We start from the raw sequence: 20,811 nt of genomic DNA on the forward strand, positions 1-20,811 counted from the left end.
CGGGGGCCGAGGGGTTGCGCGAGCGGTGCCCACCGCCCTGGCCGGGCGCTGAACTTGTCTGTAGTTACCTGGGTTTGAAATGGCCAGCTGTGCTTTTGCACACTTTTCACCTGGGTTTCACAAATTTGTAAAAGGCTGATGTACTTTCAGATAAAAATGCTGATGCAGGACAAGTGCATGAAGAAGAAAATCAGTCAGTGCAACACTGGCTAATACACTGAAAGCTGTGACTGGCCAGCAATTAAGATTTACCCAAAAAAAAAAAAATATTATATCCTGGAGGTGGGATAGTTAAAGAGGGCCAGAACATTTGTCAGTGCAATATTTAATTTAAAAATGTATTTTTAGAGCATGAATTGCTGTAGTATTTAAGCATGGATTAATATTTGCTGTCAAATGTTCCCTGCTGCATATAACATCCAGTTCCAGTTTGGCACTCTAGTGATGTTCAGTATTGGCACCTTCTTATTTCTTAGCTTAAGGGACTCCCATTGATAACAGTGAGACAGCCTGGAAAATTAAGTTTCTATTCTATCACAGTGACTGCAAAATTTAATATCTACTAATTTTCTAAAGGAAAACCATTTTGCTTCATAATTCCATTGAGTTCTTCTAACTGCAGAAATCAACTGAATGCAAATTTCACTGTTTCTGTCAATGCAAATCGGGTTTGAAAGGACTTTCCTGTTAAGTTTTAGGATTTTTAAATCTCTGCAATTACCTGCTTTTGTAGCAAATGCAATTCACGTTCTGCGAATCTTTGCAAATGGAATCATGTCTATGGTATTACTGAATAAAATAAATACTGTCCTTTCATGCAAGCGAGTACACACCCATTTAATTTTTTCAACAGTTACTTGCTATCAGAATGGTTATCGGTGCCCTGACGGCATCCTGTGTTCGTGTGATTAGTCATTCGCTCAAGTGCAGGGCTTGCGTGAGTAAGGGTTAGGCTTGGTGTTTGTTCGGTTTCATACGAGGAAATACAGGTTTGGAACTGATTGCTTTACTTTGTCAGTACTCATCCCGTATCTTCCTCCCAGTGATCTAACAAGTAGTGACAAAACGATTTCTAATCCTTGGAGATGGTTGTAAGTTCTCTTCAGCCTCGCTTACAGCCTCGCGTATTGAGCCATCCTTTGATATTAAAGTACCGTGATGACTGGCAGAAGTCCATCCTTCTCTGCTTTTCTTCCTGCAGCATCTGTGGGGGGAAAAAAAGTAGAGGTAAATCTTGCATCTGGCTCAGGGTGAAATTACTCCAGCTAATCTTCAAGGTGTCTAAATGACAACGGCATTAGTAGGGCATGGGCTTTCTTTAAACAGTTTTGATAGAAATTCAAATAATTTCAAAGAGGCCTCTTGAAGCAGTAATCTAGTCACTGGAGTGGGTAATTCCGTTTTGAAAGCTTGCAGGATTTTGAGTGGAGCGCTGGCATTTCCCAGTAGACTTGAGTGACGTTTATCTTGAGAGCGTTCACTTTAACCTTTATCTCTTTCTCTTTGTCTCTCCTGCAGTGGTAGAGTCTGTCAGTCCTCCTTCCAGGGCTTGAGAGGGATCTTGAATGGCTGCTGGGAGAGGAGGTAGCTTCAGTCAGAGCCTGGCTATTGAGTGTGCCTGGCATTCCCTGTCTGCACTTCGGTGCTCCTGATACCCATTTTGGGAGCCGGGTACAGTCGAGGTCTCTGCGTGCTGCACGGATGCCAAACACGGCACACGGACAGGGCTGGGAGCCAGCGCCGCATCCTGAAGGAGATGTCTATTGGAGCCGACAGCTCCGTGCTCAGGAGCTGCTGTCTTGCAGAGATGCTGGGGACTGCAGCGAGGGTGACGGCAGCTCCCCGTTCCCCCTGAGTTCCTACCGACCTCTTTCGCCTTTAGCACGGGAAATTAAAATACTGTCTGTCATATTGAAACTTGGGAAGGGTAGGCCGATGCCACAAACATCCCTAGACTTGAAATGACAAGAGGTGCTGGTAACCACTTGATTCACCCCCTTCTCCTTTTTCTCTTCCCTTCTTGGGCTTTTGGACTGGGTCTGGTGGCTAGCTGGCTCTGAATCTGGGCAAGTCCAGCCTGCGGTGTTGACATCTGTGCCTGGTAGTAGGGCATCTACCTCTTTATTCCCGGCATGAGTTGGAATTTGCCACTGAAAACGTGCTAGGGCAGGTGCATTAGAGTCTGCTTTAGTTATCAGGATGTCTGTTTCTTGAGGCACCGGGGTTGGTTTTCTGTAACGTTTCAAGGTATCAAAAGCTATTGGAAGGCCACAGTGAGGGAATTTAACGGTGGAGATGCTTTTCTGTGGGGATGACTCGTGTGCGGACAAAGCAACAGCCAACGTTCAAAACACATTAATGCCCACCAGTCTCGAGATAGTCACTAATCTCTGCGTTCACCATGACAGAGGTCACCAGAAAAGTCCACGCTATGCTAGAGGAGTCTTCCTGGCCCCAGCGCGATTGCTTGTGGCATGGAGGCCCAGTTGTCACCTGACCTGGTTAAGCCAACTCAGAACGCGTTGGTGTTAGTTGTCCCAGTGCTGACACAGGTAGAGGCTCAGGCCTCTTCTCTTCGGCATGGTGAACTGGTGGTATTTTCAGTTGGACTGAGGGTATGTAGTGCCAGCCCGGGCAAGATTTCTCCTATGCGGAGAGGGTCTGTAGATCCTAAGCAAAAGCCAAAGCTGATCATTCGAGTTGTCCTCTGCGTTTGGACGACAGGTTTTACATGGAAAGAAGTTGGCTATGTTGGCTAGATGACAACTGTACAGATTATGGTGACTTCTACAAGAGCGTGTGAATTCTCGTGATGGGTTGCAGCGGCGTAGGCGGTTGGTCCAGCTTGGAGCACAGATGGCCGTGTAAGCAAACTGCAGAACTTTTGTGCCCATGTAAGAAGTGCCTGTCCTCCTTAGCTTGTACAGTTTCGCTCTTGACTGACTTTGGTGAGGTGATGGCTGAGCTGGGAGTGGGGGGTTCAACAAGAGCTGCAGAGAACTGACTTTGTGTCAGGTGTTGATTGCTGATTTCATAAACAGGCCCTAGCTCTGTGCTGTAAGTTAGAAGGTGTTAACCTGGCAGGTATGAGTTAAGCCTCCATGATTTTTGTGACATCTTCCCGCTGCTGCGTAGTTGCTAGGCCTTTCTCGGTTTTGATGTTTTGTTTTGGTTTGGTTTTTTTTGTGAAGAGACTCCCTTGGAGGCCAAGCGTGAAGTCAGCGTAAGTGAAGTGCGTGGAGATGGTTCTAGCACCTACTGAGCCCTCCGGCTGTCCTGTCACCCGAATTCCCAGGTGAACTAGGGGTTAGCAGCTCGAAATCACCTGAAATCTTTTCTAGGGGGGGGTGATCACTTCACCTAATAGAACTAGTGACATGTGGGATGAGTCTGCTGAGGAGAGCTGGGCTGCTTACAGCTTTGTTCTCTTTAAGTCCCCTTCTGAGCGTAAATATTGACTGCAGCTACTTAGTCCTTGGGGTAGGACTGGGCTCCAGGTTGGCACCGACGTGTCAGTACGTGGGTGCTTACCTGTGGAAAGCTGTCGGCCAGACTCCCGTTGCGATGAGGGGTTGTCTGGCATCGGTGGCTCTCGGAGGGCGGTTCGGGTGGGTCTGCGCTGGGTGCCAGGCCAGGCTGAGCTCTGTCTGAGCTCACTGAAGATGGACTGTGGCATTGGCTTCTCTTTTCAAGAATGTAAGAGGGAGTCTCGTGACACAGAAGAAAGCCTGTGCTTTAGGAGGCTTACTAGGTACTGCTGTCTTGTTTTCTTGCCCCCATCCCTCCTGGAGAATGACTGGAAACTTCCATCTTGATCAGTCTGCAAAGATTGCTTAAGAAGTTTTGGAGAGACATCGGTCATCATCAGTGAGTGTTATCAATATAAGTCATGAGCCAAGCTGTTTTGAAAGAGGTCTCTTACTGTTTGTCAGCTGTTATTTGTTCTTGTTGCTGCACTGAAGATCCAAGCCTGCCTTTTGGATCCACCTGTGAAACATTTTTTCCCTGTTTTCCATTCCCTTTCCATTCTTCCTGCTGCATTCAGGCTCTTGGGAAGGTGGCTGATCATGTCTGTATTGCTGTTTTACTTGTACTGTTTTACCAGTTATGCGTATGGCAATACCGTATTGTCAGGTCTTGGTAATCTTTTGAATATTAACTTGTGTTCCAAGGTTCACCAAAGCAAACACGCTGGACAATTAAAACAAGTTTTCTGTTCAGTCTGTTTTGTTGTTTTGGTGGTGGTTTATTTTCTACAGCTGCATTACAGTATTAGCACAATAATATTGTATGACTTCAATTAAAATAAAACTATGCTGATGGCAGAGGAAATTTGAAAGATTCATGCAGATGGTTGGTAGGGAGTAGCCTTCCACAGAAGTGACTCAGCTCTGGTTGAAGCTGGCAGAGCGAACAATTCCTGGCTGTGTAGGGTTGTGAAGCGAGCACTGTTCGTGGGGAAGCGGTGGTAGATGTTCAAGTGCTTGATTTGCAAAGCGTGTGTCCCACCGGTACCCTTCTGGCCTAGGTAACGTGCTGGCAAGTAAACTGTTCTCCGTGTAGATGATGAGATGCTAGAGTAACAGTAGACCAAAAGCAAGCCATAGTAAGTGTCTTGCAGCCGATCCAGTGCCAAGACCTTACCTTTTTTTTTTTTTTTGATGATTTCTTTTTCCCGATCCGTAACAACCTAGTGTCGCGTGACGGTTGTTTTAAGATGACAATAGGGCTGCCTCTTCCGACAGCCGCCGCGCTTCCCTCTCCTCTGCCCCCGGCCTCACGTTTAACACCTCCCGTCAGCTTTGCCAATGATCGCAAGTCTGTGCCCCGAGCTGAAACCTATGCTGACGGGTACAGGAAATAATTATCTCTTTCTGTCCACTGACTGAACAACTCTGGTGCCTAACACAATGGATAATGTGGGAACATGGCGAGGGAAGAGCGAATTTTGCTTTAGGCATCTGCATTGAGGACTTGGAACAAATGAGAGCAGTCACGAAACCGAAGCCGTGGAGTCATTGCGTTTGGCTTGCTGGGTGCATCTTTGGTTTTATGATGGGTGTGTAAACAGAAGTAAACAACATTCTCCTCCATTTACTTCACCAGAGGGAAGCTCCTCAGGCAGCTGTTGTGCTGCTGCTTTCGTTTGGGTCATAAAACGGGAAGGGTGCTCTTCACATACCCGCTTTCTTTTTTATTAAAAGGTAGAAACCGGTTAATGTGGGGGTGTTATTGAAGGAGATTTATCTCAACTGTCTGTTTCTATTCCTAGCTTTTATTGAGGTTTGTAAACCTGAACAGAAAAACTGAGAAAAAGCCAAACACCCAAACCAGCTTCCTTGCAGTCTTCTGTCATGTTCTCGTTTTTGGAAAACAAGTTAATTTTATGGTAGTTCTGTCAAATATAAAACATAACCCTGTTTAAACAATGAGCTATCTTAGCTCAAACATACACTTGTTTGGAATATTGTATATTATTTCTGCTTCAGAGGACATTTATATGCTGCCCCTTGCAACTATCTCCAGAATTGCTGATCAAAATCCCTACAGTGGAAGATGAGAAAACATTTGTTTTTTAAGTGGAAGCATAACTTCTTGAAAGGAAGCGGCGTGCAACTGTAGTTGCAACTTGGCAGCCTGTCTGTTACGGCCGTGCGCTTGTGTCTAAACGTGGAAACTGTTCTGCTACACAGACCTGCACCCTGTCTCGTTTTGGTCTCTTAGGCTGTGAAAACCATCTCGAAACTGAGAGGTAAAGCAGAGGTACTTTTGTGGTGGTTTAGGCATGCTTTCAAAAAGGTTGGCTGGGAGAATGGATGCTTCTCTGATACCTGGTAATCTTTCGTTTCTCCTGAAGTTCAGTTTCATAACTTTGGAAACCAGAAATCTGTTGAGCTATTAGCTACTTGGAAGCATGTTGTATTTGGATGACAAACCGGGTTGGGGCTGCAGGTGAGGATGGGCAGTTTGGCCATGCGAATTTCTGTTTACTCCCTTTTATTGTCTCTCTTGACCGTAGTCCTTAGTATCGTAAAACATTAAGACGATGATTCTAGCTCTGACTTTTTGAAGAATAATCTCAAAATGCATTTCTAATTAATTGGAAATAGAAGGGATTGATAACAAGAGTTCTTAAAGTTTTGTAATTCTGCAGTAAGTGCTTTGTCTCATTAATGAAACGATAATTAGATAACCCAGAGCACTTTCAAGGGTGTGAATTTATGGGAAGAGCCCTTCACGTTTGCTAATGTGGCTCCCATGTGAAGTGCTCTGGAGGTTGTCTCTTTCGCTTCTATGGCATATCTGTTGCTGTGAACTGAGAAAGTTGCACAAAAAATGGCTTTGCTTTCTGTTTCTCATTTATTCTTTATGTAGGAACATGTGGCATGATTATGTTTGGCACGAGACAAGAATGGAGAGAAGTCTGCAAAGGATATTCAGTCCTGCACAGTCTGTTTTGTACAGATAGACCTGCTGGAATTTGAAATATTAGGCAGAACCAAATGTGGCCTTGAGGTTTCTATATGCTTTTCAGGTAGTGGAGTTTTCCGCTTTCTTAAATACGGGGATACTACAGAGGTGGTAGAACTTTCTACTGAGACGACTTTCATTAGCCATGCTGGGCTGTTCACTTTCCGTTGTGGAAATACTGCAGCGGTGTTATCAAGGCCTTCTCCAAATCGGCAGACTTTGTAATAACAAACCTGTATCTGTGAAAGCAGATGCTTTGACTAGCGTGGCTTTACCCTTGCTGTGGAGCATGGCAACGTGGCAGAGAGACCTGTTGGTTTTCCTACCCTACTGCAGTGACAGTAGTGAGAGAAGGTGAGTCCCCAGAAGAGGTGAGTAGGGACCAGCTTCTCCTCTTAGCAGTGATGTTTTCCAAAGCGATCTCGGTGCCACCGTTTAACAATTCCATGGAGTCTTTTGCCTGGAGGAAGGCTCTTGTTCACTCCCGTCCTTGCTTCCAGCCTCTCTAGACCTGCTTTTGCTACGGTGATTGTGTGACCAGGCAATTCACGCTGAGGAGGTACAAGATCAGATGAGGGAACGTCTGAAAACTTTGTAGTCATCTAGTTAACATAAATGTTGACAAAGACATCGCTGTCCAAAACTTGAAGCTTTTTCTTGCTCATAGTTACCCTGTGTGTGAAGTTCCTCAGGGAATCCGGCATGCGTAAGTTCTCAAGGAGAAGCTGGAGAAGATCCCATTCCTCAGTCCTTCCATTGACCAGCCAGGGAAAAGGGAAAAAAATCTGTTGAAAGTCACCTTTATGATAGCCTCTAGACACCCAGGACATGATCGTAGTCAAATAATTGTGGACAAGCGCTGTGGAATACACAGCCTGTAGTTGTGTTTTCTGTATTTCAGCCACTTATTTTATTAATTTCATTTTTTGTCCCTGTTACGAAGAGGCCATAAACTTCGCAGGGCGCTAGAAATAATACGTTTTCGCATCCAAAACCAACAACATGTTCAAAGGCTAATCAAGGAAACGCTTTTCTTTTTCAGTCAGTTAACTATGCCAGTACGGATGAACAAGTGTAACGTCTTTATTCTAAAGTGGAGATCTCTAGACTTGTCTGTATAGTAACTTTCTCGGCTGTCAGCTATAATTATACCTGCGACTGTTAGAACATTTACACTCCGAAACACAGGGTGAGCATAAGTGGATTTTTGGCATGTTCTTTCTTCCTGCCTCCTGGCAGTGGTGGAAAGGAATACGTACCAAAATAGATGAATACAAGAAATGCGTAAGTGAGAACTGTTCGTATTGGTACCTCCGCTATCTTGCTGCACATCTGACTTCTGACGGTTTGCCTTTCATGGTTTCAGTTTAACTGGCTTCTCTGAGATAAATTGCATAAGGATGCTATAATTGCAAACTATACTTTCAGACCCTAAATATGATGACAGAATGACTGGCAACGGGAAAAAAAAACTTGGCAGAGGTGCTTGGTGTGGCATAGTGTGACTTGAAGTCTGGGAGAAGGAGTGGGAGAACTCTCTGAACTGGTGAACGAACAGGTTTTGTTTCAGAGCAGATAAGTTTTATCATTCACTTTTGCTCTTGGCCAGCAACGTTATACTCGTACACAGTAAAAAAAGTGGAGAAAAATTAGTCCCTGGTGGCCAATAAAATCCATGTTTCTCAAAGACATCTCAAAACCTGCGTGTTCTTAGTGGGCTTTTCAGAGACCTGAGACAACTGGTAAGAATACAGGTGTCGCATGTCGAGAAGGAACTTCCAAAGAGTCCCTAGGGAAAGCCTCTCTTATCTCTCTTCTCTCCAATTTGGTAATTTGTTTTTAACAACCGAACAGGTCCATATTTTGAAGTGAAATAGGCTTTTTTTTTTTTTTTGCTTTCAGAGAATGTTTTGGGGAATGTACTTTGTTTGCAATTTATAGGCCAGTCCCTGAAGGAAAGGCATTGCAGAAAATTCTCCTTGCAACTGTGCTGCTTCCGGCGTTAGAAGCGGAGGCAGAGAAATGAGGTGAAGGATGTGGCATCTCCCAGGGAACAGCTTGGGAAGATTTTCTCCTGCTCTTTGTGTCCATCTCTTCTGGGTAGATAAGTCTTAAGAGCTACCATAATCTTGAATTTACTGCGGATTTTCTTTGTTTATTTGTTCATAGCCTTTTAACAAAAACTTGTTGGGAAGGGGCAAAACCACTAGCGTGGCAAAGATCTGTTGTTGTAAAGCATCTGGTTTGTGTATTGCTGCTGTGGGAGAAGCGATGACGAGTAGTGTGTCTATAACTGAGAGTCTGAGTAAAAGTAAACGTAGCAGCATAAAACCTATCATCCCCCTGCAAATTATGTTGTGTTATTTGTGCTGGCAGTGACAAGAACGGGATTAAAAAGCAATGCAACTGAGTGGTAATTTTTTTTTTTTTCTGCTTATTGGATAGAAATTTGAAATCCTAAGGAAAAAAAACCCTTGGATCATGGCAGAATCTGTCTATAAGGCTCAGTGTACCTCTTTGGCAAGTCCCGGAGCTCTGACAGAGACTGGGACACTGCGGGGAGCTGTTTGCGCTGTTTGGCACGGGATGAGATGGCGCTTGACCATGGAAGACCCTGAAGAAGCCTGCTAGGATTTGGATGCAGCAATATAGCGGTTAAAAGGCAGCCTGCCAGCCCTGTTGGAACAGTATTTTTTGGTGAAGTGGAGGAAGTAGGAAGTCAGAAATACAGAGGAGAAATATTTGTAATACTTGAGTAAGCATCTAAAACCCTCATAATTAGAAACTCTTTAAGATCCAATCGAAAGTCCAGCTGAAAATTTCCTGTCTTTTCTGCGCCTCCCAGCTGCGACCGAGCAGCCAGAATCGGGAGTCATATGTAGTCCGTGGTACTTCGGTGAGGGAGGGGAAAACATCGTTAGTCCATAAATGCAGGAAATTTTTTTGTAGAGCATTTTTGTGTAGAAACTGATACTGTTGCAGGGAGAGAATTGAAATAAACTGTTCTTTGCTCAAGGATATAGCAAAGGCTGCTACTTTGCTGATAAAAGACCATGTGGCATTTGGTTGTGTTTTGTTTTTTTTTTTTAACCTATCTATGTTGCAGGACTGTTTGGTTTGTGAAATTTAGCTGTCCGGGAGCCGATGGTGATATAGTCTATATTTGCCTGAACAATGTACTGAGGGCCCTCCTTTCTGTACTGGGAACATAAGCTGTTTGTCTTGCTTTTCAAAGTCCTCTGCTTCCTCCTCCTCTCCCTAGCTGTTGTCTCTTGCTCAGTCCCAAAGAAAAGATCAATTCCTGCCTCTCCCTGTGATCGCAAAGCCAGGCTGTATTGCCTACTTGTTTTTCAAACAAACATCTCTGTGTGTTCTCCCCATGTTGCCTCTCAGGCTTCAAAGCAACCCTCCAGAAACATCCACAAAGCTTTCTCCTTCCTTCTTAAAGCCTTGCAACACTATCTGCAAACCCTTGAGGAGGGCTAATGCTTCTGAGGTGCTCTGGCTTTGAATATTAAACAAACTGTAATGTCGGTTTGTTTCTTTATTCCCTCATTTCTGTATCTTCTTTCACGTACTTCACTTTTTTTGGCAAAGATTGCTTTTTGCCCTGACCCGGAGCTAGTGCTCGCGGGCCCTCCGGATAATACGGATCATGAGTAAGAGCTCGTGTGCGTATTTGGCACAGCGTTTAAAGAAGCATCGCAATAAGCGGGCCATTAAGTTATTAATGTGTCTGTTTTTATCTTCCGCAGAAGCCCCATGTGCTACTCCACTGATCTGTAGCTTTGGAAGGCCAGTGGACCTGGAGAAGGATGACTACCAGAAGGTTATATGCAACAACGAGCATTGTCCGTACAGCACTTGGATGCACCTTCAGTGCTTCTACGAGTGGGAAAGCAGCATTCTCGTCCAGTTCAATTGCATTGGCAGAGCCAGGAGCTGGAACGAAAAGCAATGTCGCCAAAACATGTGGACAAAGAAGGGATATGACTTGGCTTTTCGCTTTTGCTCTTGTCGGTGTGGGCAGGGTCACTTAAAGAAGGACACTGACTGGTACCAGGTGAAGCGGATGCAGGATGATAAGAAGAAAAAATCGGTGTTGGAGAAGAGTATGGGAAGGTCGATGGCAGAGTCAGCAGAGGAGGCCAAAAAGGGCAGGCCGGCCAACAAGCCACAGAAGGGCCTGAGTAATGACGTCCAGCGAAGGCACTCGATGGACAGGCAGAACTCCCAGGAGAAGGGTGTCATGGGCGGCAGCTATGCCGTTCGCTCCCCTTGCGTCTCTCCCGGCCAGTCCCCACCCACCGGTTACTCCATTCTTGCCCCCACGCATTTCAGCGGTCCTCGTTCCTCGCGATACTTAGGGGAGTTTTTGAAGAACGCCATTCACCTGGAGCCCCATAAGAAGAACATGGCCGGTGGGGGCATGTTCAGGAACGCGCATTTTGATTACGGGGCGGCTGGCTTGCAAGCACATAGATCGGGACATTTCGATGCCCCTGTGCAGTTTTTGAGAAGGCTCGATCTATCTGAGCTGCTTACTCACATCCCCAGGCATAAATTGAATACTTTCCATGTGCGGATGGAAGACGATGCCCAGGTGGGCCAAGGGGAGGACCTTCGGAAGTTCATCCTTGCTGCTCTTAGTGCCAGCCACAGGAACGTTGTAAACTGTGCGCTCTGCCACAGGGCACTGCCAGTGTTTGAACAGTTTCCGCTGGTGGACGGGACCCTGTTCCTTAGCCCATCGAGACACGATGAGATTGAATATGATGTTCCCTGTCACCTTCAAGGTACAGGTTGTCTGTCAGTCACGCTAGGTGTCATTCAATGATGGAACTGCCTTCTGTGCCATGCCTCCCCCCATTATAGATTTTCATCCTGCTTCTGCCTTTTTAAGCAATTCTGTAAAGCTTGAAGTCACGTTCAGATTAATAGCGTGGATCAGATTGGAATGCTTAGAAGGAATTACAAAAAGCAAATGCCGTGTAGAGAGGTCCATGCCTTGTGTTTGGGTCTACAACTAAGAGATTTCTCATCTGGTTTCTAGGTAGACCACGAGAAGGTTTTCCAGCCAATCTATTCTGCAGCGTGTGCGTGCTGATTTATCTGCTGTGAGCTTTACTCCAAGATATATGTCAACCTTTTAAACAACCTTTTAAATTTAAGCATGCTGTGCTGCAGCATGGGTGAAAGTTGTATTTGTACCAGCGGTGAGATGAGATGCCTCTCATCTGCTTTCAGACTAGAGAATATCAGTTTTGGTTTATAGCAAACATGGTTTTTTTAATATGGAAAGGACTATAGTCTGGCCTACATTAACACCGGCCTGGAGAGGTTGGACATAGTAAAAGTGAGCTTTTAATACGGTGCGTTGAAGCAGCAGTGGTATAGTGAGGGTTTTAGACCTATTTCCAAACTCCCGCTTGTTAGGACTGTATCCTGATCGTGTCCCAGCTCCGTGCTGAGTTGAGCCCAAGGCATATCTTACTTTTCTTCTCCTAGAGAAACAAATGGATGTGGGCTGGGATGAGCTTCAGCTCTTCCTAAAAGCTGTGCCCCAAGCTAAGTGATCAGGGTGATACAGGGCAAAACGTGCCTGCCCTGCAGCCTGCTGGCATGGCTAAAATTAGTAAGAGAAAGTATTTGTAGTTTGGTGTTCAAAAACATAGAATCATATGTTGAAAAGTGTGTTGGGAAAGCATTAACGAGAGGTATTTTAACATTAAGTTTCTCTCCTTTCAATAAAATTTGTAATATCCCATGCATGGTCATAATACGTGTTATGTAACATTCTTTTGCTCAGCAAACTTTGTATTTTTTTTTTTTTTCCTTAAATCACTATGCACTAAGTCACTAAACTGTATTCATGCTAACATTATTGTTTCTGTCTTGCCTAATGTACTTTAAGGAGGAAAAGTGATAGGCAAATACACAAGCTAAACCAGCTCCAGGGTAAACAGAATATACGTACGTGAGATAACAATGCTTATTTGCTTTGGTGGGGAGGCATGCACAATGTGGTTGTGATTTTATCAGTACTAATAGCTGGTTTAGTAATAGTGAAGCTCATCACTTGTTAACGTTTGCCACTAAGAATGAAACTCTGCAAAATTATTTTTTTTAATTAATTGCTCCTTACCCATTGGACAATGCGTCTGAAAAACTTGCTCAGACAAGGTGCTGTGAATAATTAATTGTTAAAATTTTTACCTCCTTGTCTTGAGTAAAATGGTTTATTATCAGAAGTGCTCTTTGAAATGAAGTTAAGCTTGCAAGGTGCTGTTCCAGGGTGTTATTTTCTCCTCAGTACAGAAAATCACTTCTTTTATTTCAGGCATGTTTAAGATGTCAGGTGCCTCATTTCCTATATAGCAAGGATCCGGAAAATGAGGTGGTGGGGGAATGCGGTATTTTAATGTGCGAGAACAGTGCAGAACTTCAGATGGGGAAAATGGTTTTATCTTCCTGCACAACACAACTTCTGTGCGTGGAATTACTTGAATGTCTCCAATCTGGAGTGTTCACTTTAGGAGCAGAGTTTATTATATTTGCACTTCAGACTCATCACATCACATTTTTTATAGCTGAACACACCAATGTGGAATAACTCAATTTTTACCAGCTCATACTAGCAAGTTTATTTTGTGTATGTATTTTAAGAAGAATCTGGTTTTTTTCTTCTCATTTTTCTAAAATAGTTTGCTTAGAAACCAAAACAAGTTAAAAACCAAACCTTTAATCTTCAAAGTGTCTGGTATGGACTAATCATAATTGTTACTATTTTATTACCTTTTGTCTAGAAGAGGTACAAGACGTGTGTGTCCATTAAATTGCAGGTTGTGAGCTGTTCAGTACTTCGATGCTAAAAAGCACAAATTGCAACCCAAAATAACGACATGTTATATGCCGTGCTGATTCATAGCTGATCTGTAACTGCACTACTTCTTAGTTTTGTCTTATGTAGCAGTGCAAAATAGGATATATTACAGAATTAGTATTCCGTGTCAGCCCACTTCTAATAGCCAACTATTAAACAACAAATCGACTCAAATCATTACAAATCAGGCATAATCTAGATGCCGGATTGTTATAATTTGTGTAGGGCTTTTTGTTTTGTGCGAAATTTGCATCTTGGATATTGCATTGGTGAGTTTAGTCACATTTACGTAGAGCAAATAATTTCATTTTCATGTCTGAGCTGCTTGATTTTTATGGAAGTTGGTATAACTGAGGTTTTGAAAGTCATTGTGCATACAGAGCCTAAGGTCGCGATAGAGCTCAATAGATTCGTAGTGCTGAATGGCATGCTAAAGTCTGCGAATGTGTAATATATAATGTTCTTAAATATACTCACTGTTAATGAATGGTCAGGAAAAAGTAGATGAAAGAAAATTGCTCTTCTGGCTGTTGCTTTTTTCCATGAGGAATATTAGGTCCTTAGTCCCCTCTTTGCTGGAAGATTTTTGGCAGGTTGTTAAATGAAGCTGTACCCAGCTTGCTAATAAGCTTCAACACTTCTTCACTTCTTCTGTCAGGTGGGGATGAAGCTAGGGTGCAATCCTGGTTTTGGAAACACTGCAGCCGATCAGATAGCTTAACCTGGCATCTGTTCGTGGAGCGTCAGCAACTCCTCTTATAAAATATTTTGCTAAGGTCTACCAGCAAACGGAGGAAGGGAGGGTGGGCAGGGTGATGACTAATTCCTGAGTTTTGCATCCATGGAAAATAGCTTCAGTCAAACCCTATGTATTTCCCATAGAAAAATGTTTTTTTTACTTTATCGTTCACCCTTTAAAAAAAAAAAGATTTTAACGAGCTGTGATTTGTGTCGCTAAAGTGTAGATAACACATTGCAGGAAATGTCTGTTTTAATCTTCTGTTCTAGTCTCCTTAAGAAGTGTCTTTCCTGTCCACAGGAAGGCTTATGCACCTCTATGCTGTTTGTGTAGACTGCTTAGAAGGGGTTCACAAAATTATCTGCATTAAGTGCAAGTCCCGATGGGATGGAAGCTGGCATCAGCTGGGAACTATGTATACCTACGATATTCTGGCAGCATCTCCCTGTTGTCAGGTTAGTACCGTATGTAAATAAGACTCATAAGGTGAAATTCCAACTGATGATAAATAAAGCTGAGGTTTGTGTATCTCTTCTCCCTTCCCTTCTTCATCCTTCTTTTCCAGCCTGTACCTATGAGTGCAATGCAAGAAAGCTGACCGAGTCCCTTTGTCTTAACTTAGGAGGCACAACAGCCTGTATCTAGATGAAAGCCAAGGCAATGGACACTGGTTAATACTTAGGTTTTTAAGTAAAACTCCTTTAAATGCATTCATAATTAAATCTGATGCTTAGGATGATCACCAGTGAGTACATTCGGCATCAGATACAATTCTGGTCGTATTTTAATAACAATTGCACATTTTGAGCAGATGTTGGGGCTTCTTTTAGTTGCTTGAATTGTGGTTTATCTTAAGATAATTGTAGCCAAAAAAAAAAAAAAGCCAAGGGAACAAAAAGGTCTAAAGTGCCTTTGTACTTGGAGATTACCCAGCTCTTCTTAATCTTTGCTGCGACTGACTCTGGTGATGGTGCTCCACCACGACCAGAAGCAGCGTAGTTTTCATTAAATGCTCACCTAATCTGTACCTTGGGAGGGAAAATCCAGCGCCTGGGGTTACTCCAGAGTAGCCGTGTGCCTGGGGCAGCAGATCATCAGCATCCAAGAGAATTGTCCATGTGATGGGCAGAGCGCTTTTGTTGTAGGCAGCCGTGGAAGAAGCATCTGTCTGGGAATGGCTCGGTGGTCCATTCGGGATGCTCGGGAGTGGGCTCTTGCCTTTGGACATGCAGGTGTTGTTACTGGGTTAGGACAGGAGCCTTGTGGAGATGCACTCCTTCCAACTGTGATCGCTTGGTGGTAATGTGCGTGCTTAAGGGCAATCGGAAATACAGTTCTGTCAATCTGCAAAATGCCATTTCATTTTAAGTTTTAACATGTTGACCAAATGACCACTACTCAGAAGACAAGTGGTATTGCTGGTACTGGTTAAAATGACTTTGATAACAATTTTAAGTAGAGACAAGAGATACTACCTCCAAATTTAGTGCCTCTTGGGATTGTAACTTCTTTATAAAAATAGGATAAAACACTGATGCTGACTTGCTAGCTCTGTCAAATCCAGCAAATTTAAATCTGAATTGCTTCTGTTGAATGTACAAGACAAGAATTAAGTTCTCATTATACAGGAGCCTTAATTATATGATTAACGGACAGTGCGACAGTTACCTGGTAAGTAATAGAACTGACTATGAACTCATTAGCTGCAGTGACTGTGATTGCCAGATAATGCACATTTTTGTTTCACCATGATTGTTACAGACAATTCTGTGCATACAGAGGAATGACATTTAAATACGGTGTACAATTGAACTCCAAATTGCCTTGCTAATTTTATTTTGAATAATTTCGTATCTTATTTCCAAATATTTAATTATCCATCACAAATGTGCATGTAAAGTAATGAACTGCAGCCACTGTCGGGTTACTAGCACCTAGCTGATGTGCTGGACAGTAGCATAGGGAAAAACAACACTTTGGTTAAGAAAATCTACGAAACCATACCCTACCAGATTGTATTTCTTAGAATTTCTGTTTTTCAAGCAGAGCAGATGGCTGTGGAGCTGGTGGTTTGTTTCTTTTTGAGTCTTGTCTCAACAGTATTCGTCCTTTTAATAATTTCTTCCTTTCCTCATCCCAGGCAAATTCCTTAAATCAAGATTGCCATAGAAAATAATTTTTTATTATTTTCAGTGAAGAGCTGAAGCTTTCCGTAGCACGTTGGGCTGTGAGGTTAAGCTATGGTCCGGCTCAGGCCCTCGCTGCTCATTTGCCACCTTTACTCTTAAACTCCTTTACGGTCTCAAATCCCTTCTGCTTCTCTGGAGCATTTCAAACGACCTGCTGAGCTTTCACACCGCCTCTTGCTTTCTTTACATCAGATGAGCTGGGTTTCTCAGCTAGGTTTCTTCTGAAGACTTGCGGTTTTTTGTTATTGCTGAACATTAATGGATTTGTCTGTCCTCGCCCTTGACCTTTAATTATTTCTCATATCCACCCAGTTAATGTTGGTCCTTTCTCAGTTGGAGTTTGTGGAATGGTTTGTGTGCTTGAAGTGATGCTTAGTTCGTATAACCCAATTGTAAATATTTAAATAGATACTTAAGGTGATACAATACCATGCCACGCTGATAAAGTAGATCGAGTTATACATTTGTTAAGCCAAAAGATTAAAATGCTGATATATTTAATAGACAGATCGTGTTCAAACATCAGCCTGAATGGTTGAATTGCATGGCACATATGTAAAATTTCTCTCTTTGCTTCGGGGCTTCATTAATGATTTATTGAGACAGCACTTCTTGTGCTGGGGATCGAGGAATTGGTTCAGAAATGATGCAACGCAAAAGAATCACGTGCGTATATGAACTTCGAAATTCTCTACCTCCCATCAGTCAGAGTGGGAGGTAACCTACTCTCCAGAATTTTGGTGGTGGTGGTATTTCACGTGAATAACGTGGTGTGTGTTACCAGTCGGGGTGAGGAACGTCCTTACCAGCAGACCCCCTTACTGCCCGTTCCCTGACTTGCCCCTTCTCCTCCGGGGCTGCTGCGACGCCCGCTTGTTCAGAGGTGAGGAGCGGAGGCGAGTTTGGTTATTTCAAAAGGGTTTTTTTGTTTGTTTCTTTGTTTTTTTACAGGCTCGACTGAACTGTAAGCACTGTGGGAAGCCAGTAATAGATGTACGGATTGGCATGCAGTATTTCTCTGAATACAGCAACGTCCAGCAGTGTCCTCACTGTGGAAATCTAGACTACCACTTCGTGAAGCCATTTTCTTCATTTAAAGTTTTGGAGGCTTATTGACGAAAGCTTTGCTTTAGTAATAGCTATTTTATGGGTATTTCAACTTTATTACATATCTTTTTATAGGATTCATTCTGTGATGAAATTTAATTTCTTTTCTAACTGAAAGAGCAGCTTCTTTGTCTGTGTACATATTAATATGTATATATACATGTTGTTAAAACCAGAATCCTCCTGACAAGATCTCTGTGAAGGCTGGAGGCAAGCCAATTTAATGGCCTTTGAATATATCCCAAGTGTGGGGTAAAGTTCAGCTAAAAATGATTTGGTTTTATTTTTTTTGTATAATTGTAATACAGTTTATAAGAAGGGCGTGGGGAGACATACAGGACAGAGACGTATGTCCAGTTGGAAAGTGGGTAATTGTGTAGGGTTGTTGTCCCTCCAGCTTGGTGGAAATGGGAAATCCGTGGAAAGAAACTGTCCCGTTACCGTTGAATTCATCACATCGGTTCCCACGGGTGCAGGAGCTGGCCCCGCGCTGCCAGTCGCCTCAGCAGGCTTTCTTTCCAATTTCCCGAGATGGGGTAAACTAAGGTATTGTGACAAGTGAATGTAAATGTATGCCAGAAAATGCAATCTTGAAATGAATTATTTTTTTTTGGCATAGCGTCTTCCCGCCGTGTGCGTTCGATGTGCGTTGCCCTCCCTGACGGACCGTACGGCAATAGTGCTGCTTCCACCGGGGCTGTCGTGCCCAGCCGGGTCATCTGTTCATACCAAAACAAACTGGAGATCTTAAAATGCTTTTTTTAGAGGTGTTTCTTCACAGACGCTTTAGGGAAGGAACAGGCTGAGCTGAATGGGGATGTGTTTGTATGAGTCTGCTGGGGCTGAGGCTTTGCTGCCTGGTGTGACTGGTGTGGAAGGAGGACCGTGAAGTGGGATCTGGGCCGTCAGGCTGTAAGAGCCGAGCTGAAACATGGCATCGCTTTTTAAAACAATTAATTGCTGCACCTTTTGTCTTTCAAAATTGTGTAAAGTCCAGGATCTAAAAACTTGGAGACTCTTTAAGGAAGCAAACGTAGCGTATTTGCTTTCTACATCCCTCTGTGCTGTACATAACAGACTACGCGTTAGGCAGTGAATTTGTATCAGAGGGCTTGGCCCTGTAGACTCTGCGGTTGTTGTTTCTTTCTTCCCATTTCTTCCCTCCTTAAATAAATTTTTTTGAATAGGTCATTAATCTTTTGCTTGCTTTCTCAAGCCAGGTGAGATTTAGGGGAGGTTTGGTTTTTTGCTTTTCTCCAGTGTGTGTATGGAGTGTTTGTCCTCTCGAGAGGTGTGGGGTTTGTTTCTGTTTCCAAGGTGGGATTATTTTTTTGTTTGTTCTGAAGTTTTTTTTTGTTTTTCCAAATTAGAATCTTTTTTAAAGACTGTATCTGTTGAAATCACGATCTTGAAAATGGCCCTGATAGTCTGCCACCTGGGGAAAGAAAACAAAAACATCAGAAGCCAAAAAAGTGTTTCATATGCTGGACTGAGAATTACGCTTTCTGCTAAGTTAAGAAATTAATGTGCGCATATAAAACTCGAACTGAATATCCATGTTTCTTTGTGCATAAAAATACCAAGTTCACAATTTTATTTCCTGGCTGTCTTCACTGCAGAATTATCTCCTTTTAGCATTAGCCACTCTTTGAGTAACAGTCAGGCTGCACAGAGGGCTTATGTTGGCCCAGATGACTTCCACCTAACTTGAGTGGTGATGTCCTTGGAAGCCAGCCGGCTCACGTTAATGGTGTTCACATCTGGACTGTCTATCTCGTACAGTCACACTGGTGATCTGCTGTGGGTCTGAGCAACGCTGTTAGCAGGCCGTGGTAGCCTTCATCACCCTCCTTCTGTCCTCACTCCTGGGCTTGGTTTTGGGTCTGGAGCACAGCCTTGGGGGTTTTGTGCAGTTGTTCCCTGTTTGTGACACTTTTGGGAAAATCTCTTTCCTTTTTAAGGAGGGTTATGGGAAGGACTTCGAGAGACTTATAATGCTGTCCTGGCGTGGCTACCAGAAACCAAGTTACACTGAGCCCAGTTGTGGTGGGATCAGCACTGTGACCATTGCCCACAGGAGCTGGAGCTGGCCCGGGCGTACCTGGGCTGGAAGAAGGTGTCTAGCAGATAAAACCTGGTTAGCTCTGCAGTGTAGACTTCCCTTATGGAGAACAACTAAATTATAATTTGAATTAACTCCTCGGGGAGGATGAGCCCTTCAGCTTTGACGGTGCGTTGAGCATCCTGATGGAGTTAGGGTGGCTAACAAGGTTTGGAGTTGTGTTGGCTGCCAGTACTGTGGGAACCAGACCAGATGGACAGTGGTTAGACTGTTGCAGCAGCCTGAAATCACACAGCAAAGACAAAGCTCCTGTAACGAGAAAAACTGAAGGATACATCTGTTACTGTAGCGTTTGGTCTTGAGTGCCAGTCACTCCTGCCGTGAGTCTAGGGTGTTAATTCCCACATAGGCTACGTGGTGGTGCGTACCCACTTCTTCATGCACTGGGTGAAGGGAGGTGTCACGGTACAACACATATAGTAGGGGAGAAGTGGGATCTGGAGTCCTTCTAAATATTTGTTCATTTGCTTTCCTTAGAGTAGCTTAATTTATAATTCTGTTCTTTAAGTACTTAGATGCCTCTCCAGACATGTAAGCATGACAATCAAGAATGAGTAGACATGGAAAAAGGGAATTTGGCCAGCTTTAAAAACACAAGTGTCTGAAAGGTTGTACAGTATATTCATGTGAAAACCAAGAATGCAGCAGACTGAGAAAGTGGGAACGGGAAAGCATATCTAAAGTCTTAGCAGTGACAAGGAGTTATGTACAAATCTATCCAAGAAAACAATTTCGTTCTCCATCAGCTTTTCCTTTTAAGTCTGCTGTTAAGTGAGTCTTATCTACTGCTTGAGGAAATGCCTATTTTCTTGCAAAACACATCTCTCAACTGGAGGCTAGCAGCACTTATAGCACTGTAAAAATGATCCTCGATGGAAACCAGCTGAGCTACAGAAAGATTCCGCTCAACTTTCACTCCGAAGTAAATTGGCCCTAATTTGTAGAGAATGCTTTCCCTGCTTCTTACTGGTACTGAAAACTGGTCTTGGGTTACTGCAAAATGCGATATTTTCTGTAATACGCATCAGATTCCAGCCAAGCAGTCAGGCTCGCCCTTTGGCCGTGAGAGTTTCAGCTGGGCTTTGCCTAAGTGGAAAGGCGGAGGTAACTTCTTTGAGACCTAATGGTTACTTCAGAGGTTACACTAGCCCAGAGTTGGTTCGCTTTCTGTCTTGGCGAGCACTGGAAGTAGTCATGAGCTTTTAAATGTGTCAAAAGGGAAATGATTTCCCTAGCTAGGGAGCTGCTTGCTTTGCTTGTTTGGCTAAAGTTTATTCTTCGTTACCTTTCATTTTTCTGA

General features: G+C 43.5%; 1 protein-coding gene across 1 annotated transcript; it reads left to right on the forward strand.

Annotated features, from left to right (window-relative positions):
- The first annotated feature begins 7,173 nt into the window (after nt 1-7,173).
- HECA (headcase homolog (Drosophila)) lies at nt 7,174-17,398 on the forward strand. The gene is made up of 4 exons (XM_009705596.1): nt 7,174-7,177; nt 10,227-11,267; nt 14,394-14,548; nt 17,234-17,398. Exons 1-4 carry the CDS (start codon nt 7,174-7,176, stop codon nt 17,396-17,398), a joined length of 1,365 nt encoding a protein of 454 aa, XP_009703898.1.
- The last annotated feature ends 3,413 nt before the right edge of the window (nt 17,399-20,811 follow it).

The sequence above is a fragment of the Cariama cristata genome, unplaced genomic scaffold (assembly GCF_000690535.1).
Source record: "Cariama cristata isolate BGI_N322 unplaced genomic scaffold, ASM69053v1 scaffold7728, whole genome shotgun sequence".
Lineage (NCBI taxonomy): Eukaryota > Metazoa > Chordata > Aves > Cariamiformes > Cariamidae > Cariama > Cariama cristata.